This window comes from Asparagus officinalis, chromosome 1 (genome assembly GCF_001876935.1).
Source record: "Asparagus officinalis chromosome 1, Aspof.V1, whole genome shotgun sequence".
In the NCBI taxonomy this organism is placed as follows: Eukaryota; Viridiplantae; Streptophyta; class Magnoliopsida; order Asparagales; family Asparagaceae; genus Asparagus; species Asparagus officinalis.
Genome location: NC_033794.1, coordinates 9,328,619 through 9,336,433, shown reverse-complemented (window position 1 = coordinate 9,336,433; position 7,815 = coordinate 9,328,619). Strand labels below are relative to the sequence as shown.

General features: G+C 31.3%; 1 protein-coding gene across 1 annotated transcript in view; it reads right to left on the bottom strand.

The window, feature by feature from the left end:
- Positions 1-235, bottom strand: part of LOC109848758 (E3 ubiquitin-protein ligase SINAT5-like) — a 4,658-nt gene extending 4,423 nt beyond the window's left edge. The window contains 2 exon segments of the mRNA XM_020418414.1: positions 1-38; positions 40-235. The exon segment at positions 1-38 is cut by the window's left edge and continues 92 nt beyond it. Coding sequence (XP_020274003.1) covers positions 1-38; positions 40-95 — 94 coding nt within the window. The 5' untranslated portion in view covers positions 96-235.

The window sequence follows — 7,815 nt, the reverse complement described above, 5'->3', positions numbered from 1 at the left end:
CCGTGGATCTTGCCGGAGAAGGGAGGACGACGGTGGATCTCCTCATCGTCGATCCCATCGGATATGGACACGCACTCGATATTATCCGTATCCATCTCCGTTCCCCAGAAAGATCAGAACTTTGTTTGTTTAAGCTACATAAATTTCTCTCTCTCCTTGAGAGAGAGAGTTGAAAGAACGGACAATGGAATTTTTTTCCCCTTTTCCTTTTTTTTTTTTTGTGTTCGGTTGTTGATGGTTCGATTCGAAGGAATAAATAAATATTATTATTAGAGAGTAAAAAAAGGATGAAGATAATGACGACGAGGCAGAGCCAACGAAAACCAGCCAACAGACGAAGTGTTGGCCTTGATATTTACTCGAGGAATATTTAAATATAATCGCAATTATTGTATAATGATGTTATGTTGGGTTAATAATAGGTGAATATGCAAATGAGGAAGGGGCTGTTTGGTTGTTGTTGGTAAAGTTGTGTATTTATGACACAACTTGAAAAGTTGTTGTCCACCTCATCAATTTTACTTTTATATTTTTTTTTTGTTTGTTTTTGATTCCATTGGAATCATAAATTGCTTGTTTGGTTTGTAAGGGGCTGTTTGGTTGTTGTTGGTAAAGTTGTGTATTTATGACACAACTTGGAAAGTTGTTGTCCACCTCATCAATTTTACTTTTACATTTTTCTTTGTTTGTTTTTTATTCCATTGGAATCATAAATTGCTTGTTTGGTTTGTAAATGTAACTTTAATTGTTTGTTTGGAAAGTGTAAAAAGTGGTCCCTACTCAAATGATCATATTGGTTGGAATTATTTTTTATTATTTTTTCCTGACTTCAATGTCAGCTTTCTCCTAAAATCATGTCTTTTTTTTATGAAATCACTTTACAAGCCACATTAGCATATGAAATCACTTTACACTATTTTCACAACTACAAACAAACAATTGAAAGTGATGAAAGCTGACATTGGGACCCATTTTTTTACACTTTCTATCCTTTTACATGGTAAAAACATACAACCAAACAGCCCCTAAATGTAACTTTAATTGTTTGTTTGGAAAGTGTAAAAAGTGGTCCCTACTCAAATGATCATATTGGTTGGAATTATTTTTTATTATTTTTTTCTGACTTCAATGTCAGCTTTCTCCTAAAATCATGTCTTTTTTTTATGAAATCACTTTACAAGCCACATCAGCATATGAAATCACTTTACACTATTTTTACAACTACAAACAAACAATTGAAAGTGATGAAAGCTGACATTGGGACCTACTTTTTTACACTTTCCATCTACATGGTAAAAACATACAACCAAACAGTCCCTAAGTGTTTTTCTTTTCTAGTAACCAAATTGTTTTGCTTCTTTGATTTGACTGTGCATAGAATAAAGACAGCATTGAATAAAATCTTAAAAAAGATATACAATTAGATATTATCTTAACTATATGAGGTTTTGTTATTAAAGGATAAAACGGGAGAGAATCAACTAAAATGGTTTGGGATGTACAACAATGACCTTTTAGTATACCGCTTAGAAAAAAATAAAAATATTATAATTAATAAAGCAAAGAGATTTTGAATATTTAGAAACAATCAATAAGAATATGATAATAGTTAACTTAATGGAACAGATAGCTCATAATATAACAGAATGGAATAATATAATTCATGAGGGGTGTTTTTTTTTAAAGAGTAAACATGATTCATGGAGTCCAACCTAAATATTTGAAATAAAGAGTTTGCTGTAGTTGTTTATACTGTCGTAACTATCAATTTGAATTCATTATTCTTTCAAAATACTTTTTGGAAATAAAACTATACTCCGTGAAAAATTCCTCACAGTAAACGACAGTGTACACATCTGAAAGACTAATGTTGTAGATCGATGGGTAAGTGCGACAGTTATTTCAATATTACTAGTTTTTACACACGTGCAATGCACGTGATTTAATACCATGAGTATTTTTGGCAGTTTGTGCTTATTTTTTTCTTTAAACTCTTACATCCCGATTATTTTTTTATGTTTGTTTAAATAGGATACACCCAATTTAAATTTTCATGTTGATATTTGAATTGACAAAAAACAAATATAATTTAAAAATAATTTGAATTTTCATATTATTTTAGACCGATATGAAACTAAGCTTTATTTGAGAAAGTATAGCATTGTAAAGTGAAAAATATTAAAATAGTGTTATACAAGGAATGTGAATATTTAAAACCAATATGGCAAAATGATTGATTTAAAGTATGTTAAAACGATGCAAAAGAGAATATGAAGTTTATTCCTAATCATTGATAGACTTCATAAAAAAAATATAAATTAAAGATTAATACTAACCCTAGTATACTTTTATATGATAAAAACATCCACATAAGAATATAAAAGTACTAAAAAAAATTCATGAAACTCTCTTCTAAAGATTCCTAATTTCACTCAAAATAATTAAACTATTTTATAAAATATTCAAAAAATATTGTTTTTATTTCTTCTATTTTATTTTTTATTTAGTTAAGATCAATCCTTCTTCAGGTTTATCATTTATCATTTCTTGGATAATTCTAGAGTATTATCTTCATCATCTACATCAATTGTGACATCAGGCTAATTTTGTATTTTTATGCTATTATCTTTCCTAGGCTCGTTAATTTTTTATCATCTCATTTAACTTTAAAAATAAGTCAAATGTACTTATGATTTTTAACACAAACTGCTCAAAATATAGACTTTGATTTTTTTTTCTATTTCAATGAGAATAAATATTAACTTCATATATATAAAATTCTTTGTGTTCCTAATTTATTACTTAAATAAATTAGAAGCTATCTCTTTATTTTCCTCTAAAATGAATTCTTCTGATGTGCATCCAATAAGAATTTCTGTTATTTTAATAATATTATATTTGCTCTATCCCTGTCATTTTCCTGTGTGTGTGTGTGTGTGTGTGTGTGTGTGTGTGTGTGTGTGTGTGTGTGTGTGTGTGTGTGTGTGTGTGTGTGTGTGTGTGTGTGTGTGTGTGTGTGTGTGTGTGTGTGTGTGTGTGTGTGTGTGTGTGTGTGTGTGTGTGTGTGTGTGTGTGTGTGTGTGTGTGTGTGTGTGTGTGTGTGTGTGTGTGTGTGTGTGTGTGTGTGTGTGTGTGTGTGTGTGTGTGTGTGTGTGTGTGTGTGTGTGTGTGTGTGTGTGTGTGTGTGTGTGTGTGTGTGTGTGTGTGTGTGTGTGTGTGTGTGTGTGTGTGTGTGTGTGTGTGTGTGTGTGTGTGTGTGTGTGTGTGTGTGTGTGTGTGTGTGTGTGTGTGTGTGTGTGTGTGTGTGTGTGTGTGTGTGTGTGTGTGTGTGTGTGTGTGTGTATATATATATATATGAAAAATACCAAACAATTACACTTTTCTTTGCTAAGTTTTAAAATTTTAGCCAATTTTTGTGGTTTTGAACTTTGAGGGTGTGATTTATAATTTTTAAAATATTAAAAGAGTTTTTAAAAAAATTTACTTTTAAGTTTGGTAGTTATAAATTCTATGTTTCATGTGTTGGTGGTAATTTTTTAAATGTTAGTATATTTCTTGTAACTCTAACATTTTGAGGGTGTCTTTTACAATTATTAAAATTATAGATTAATTTTTAAAAATATTAAATTTTAGCGGTCTACCAATCGACGAATTTGATGTGTGCTAGTTAAAAATTTTGAAAATTTAGAGTTTTTTTTACGATTTTTAAATTTTGAAGGAGTTTTTTAAAAATTTTGAGGTTAATTTTGATAAATTTTAATTTTTTAGGTATCTAAGGGTAATATCTTGAATTCATCTTATTTTATTTACAAATTTTAGAATTTTAGGGTAACTTTTTATAATTTGAACTTTTGAAGGTGTTTCTATAATTTTTGAGATATTGAGCGTGTTAATTAAAAAATTTAAATTTAAATGTCAAAAATTTTAGGTGTATCATGGTAATCTCTTGAATTCATCTGTGTTGTTTGTAAGTTTTAAAATTTTAGAATTTTAATGTGCTTGTCTGTAATTTAAACTTTTGAGGGTGTTTCTATAATTTTTGAGACATTGTGGTGTTAATTGTAAATTTTAAATTCTTTGCAAACTGATGTTAATTTTTTAATTTCATGTTTTTTATTTTAAGTTTTGAGACATTTGGATGAGTTTTATAATTTTGAACTTTTCAGGGTCTTTTCTGTAATTTTAAAACTTTTTATGGGTTTTTTGCAATACTTCATGTATTATAATATGTTATCTACTTGTAATTTCTTTATCTTAACAAACTAATATCATTTTTATGTTTTATATATTTTATTAATATTAGTTTTTTTAAATTGTTAAGCTAAACATGATTCACATAGGATTAGGATAAGATATGATTATGATTAGGATAGATTAAGATATAAATAAAATATTCAAAATAGTGAAGGGTAATATTGACCATTGAAAATTAGAATTTGATTATAGATAAGGTAGTTCAAACTATAAAGGGGTATATTTGTCTAAAAAAGATTTTCCGTACTCGTGCTTTTAAAGGGAGTATGATTGGAAATAGTGGGGTCAGGCCTTTCACTTGTGAAGCAACGTTTCTTTTATAGTTTGGGCCTCGGATTGAGCCTATACGCAAGCAAATATGGGCCCAAACATTACTTTGGGCTCTTCATTTGAGCAACTTTAAATTAAAAAAAAATCCAATAAGCTCCTCTTGATTAGGGGTGGGCAAAAACCGAAAAAAAAAACGGTTCAACCGAAAAAACCGCCCGAAAAAACGGACCGGTTAACCGAACCGAATTAAATGGATGAGAAGAAATCTTTAAACCGCCCGAACCGAATTAAATCGGTTTGGATCCGGTTTGAACCCCTGAACCGCCCAAAAAAAAACCGACCCGAATTTTGTTGGGTGGTTTAGAGACTAAACTTATACCTCAAAACTTTTCCTGTTATCATCCAATAAATTCAAACTGCGTAAAGAGCAGTTTCAAGCAATGAGTACAACAATATCACAGAAAAATATCCTTGAGAACTAAGTAAAGATTCAAATCAATCCAGAAAATTTGTTATGCACATGATGCACTTACAAAAGATGCATATGCTACATTATATGAACAATATCATACAAAACATCACTCCCTCGTGTAATTAAATGAACTTAAACTTTAGTTAAAAAATTTCGCAGAAAAGATCTTGAGAATTACATAAGATTCAAATCAATCACAAAATGTGTTATGTACATGATACTTACAAGAGATAAGCATGTTGTATTATATGAACAACATCTTTAAAACATCAGTTCTCTGCGTAATTATATCAACTCAAAACTTTATTCTAAAGATGATAACCAGTCTAATAAAGCTTTGTTGGCGAGCTCAGGAACCTCATCATGAGGACAATGCCCAGCTTGCAAATTCACAACAGAAATCTTTGGATAGAACTCTTTGCAAATTCAAAACCGAAACCGAACCGAACCGAACCGAATTTCGGTTGGGCCGAATATTCGGATGAAGGAGAAAAAATCTGGATCTGGATGAGAGTTTTGAGCATCCAAAAAATTCGGATTGGATACAGATTGGGTATAAAACCGAACCGAACCGAATATGCTCAGCCCTACTCTTGATGGTTGTGAAGCTAGCCAAATTGATAACTTCTACCAAATAAACATCGATTTCTATGTCTCGCCTACAGCAAGTCGATGATACTTTGAACTACACTATTTTTTACTTCTTAATAGGGAATTTATTAGCATAGAACTGAGTTACGAGCAAATTATTTGACTTGATTCATCATGTCCCTATCAAAAATTCAAACCCTGACTGGTGTCAGTCACGATTCTTTTTTGACAAAGTTTTACTGTTTCTAAAGGACGCAAGTTGAGTGAGAGCTTCAAATAATTTAAATTTGTCCCTGGTGTTAATTAGTAATAAGTATGATGATAGCAGATCAGATGACTTGGATAATGAGGTAAGGGGTAGTCATTTTTTAAGTACAAAGTCAGCGGTGGCGTTCACATTCAAGTTTGTCGCTGTATTAGCTTTACATATATCGGTGACTATAGTTATGTATACCAATATATTTTTATAAATGAAACGCAATATTAGTCATAATTCGTTAGGTTAAAATTCCTATAGGCTAATTTTTAGAGGATCGTGTTTCAGTGCGTATGGTGCTAAAAATTGAATGCAAACGGTGGTAGAGCCACGATCCCTGAGGCAGCGGAGTCAATAACTTACAGTAATGCCTCGTTTGGTACGCGGGAATGAGGTGGAATAGAATGGTCATTCTCACTTCGTATTCTTTCCTACCAAACACATCCTCTTTTTTGAGGTTCGAATGCTCATTCCCACTTCTCATCAATTCCCACTTTACGTGGGAATGAGCATTCTCAATGAAATGATAGGGAATAGGCATTCCCACTTAAGTGGAAATCAATAAAATATATAATTTTAAAATACATTCATTCCCACTTCATTTTATAAATTACACCTAAATGTGAGAATGGGAATGACCATTCCATTCTCACATTAATTCTATTTTATTCCATTCTTATTTGAGTCAATTCCTGCGTACCAAATGAGACGTAAAGTCAATATGATTTCTAGGTCTCGAAAAAATTAAATCCGGGGGCAATTTTAGAGAAATATTAAAAAGCTAGGCTTCAAGAAGAAAATAATTTCGGTAAGAAAGTTTGCCCCCACTTTGTTGTACGGCTCCACCATTGAATGCGAAACATCTCTTTTCTCGAACGAGAATGAAGATTAACGTAGTAACAAATTAGTACGATCACAACAAAAACATGGTGAGGTGAGCTAGCTACTATGCATATTATAGATTTAAGTTTACAATTTGGATTTTATAACTAATATTTGTATTGATGGATGCGACTAAAAAATATAAGCGTACGTGGAGTAAACAAGTAACACAATTATCAACAAATTTTGAAGTTGTTTTAATCGCGCATCAAAGGTTCAAAAAATATTGCGATTTATAAAAATTAGGAAAATTTTTTGATCTTGAAAATATAAAACGCATAAGTAAACACATTGAATTGAAGTGATCCGATATTTTACTTTTGGATAGTTGAGTAGCACTTCACATCCCAAAAAAGTGTAAAATCTAAAGGTGAAAGTTCAATGAAGATTTCTAATGTATCAATCAAATATTATTTGGACCCCTAATATTTGAAAGTAATTAGTGAAGCTTTCTAACGTTATCTCTATCATTGGTCTAGATCCTTTTTACAGTTTTTCGTTCAAAATTACTGACGTGACGATGAGGTGTCTATGTCATGTCAGCAAGAAATTGTGAATGTCCAAGTTCAACACAAACTCATAATTTCACTAACTTTTTTGTTATATTGAACTTGTAGTTTAAATTTTTTTTATGTGACAGTAGCATGACATGATCACGTCATTGCACATGTCAACAATATTTAACGGAAGTTTATAAAAAGAATATAGGTTGATAACAGTGGTAATATTAAGAGCATCATCGATGACTTCTAAAGATTAAGAATCAAAACAATATTTGATCTGTACATTAGAAACCTCCACTTGAAGTTTTGCTGAATTCAAAATTAGTACCGTGAAAATATGCTCCTCCTTTGTCTCATGATTCCTCGTAGAGTGGCAAATAGGCAAGTCTGCATTTGTTGGGCGGGATTCTCTTAATTTAATATCTACTACTTGGTAGCCCTAATTTTTCGGCCCATTGGCCTAACGATAAACCCTCCCCCTATAATAGCACCCTGCCATTTAGGACCGGGCCCACATGAGGTGTCTAAAGGGCGACTTCTTTATATTAATTAGTTTAAATAATTAAGTCTACGTCCTTGTAGCAAGT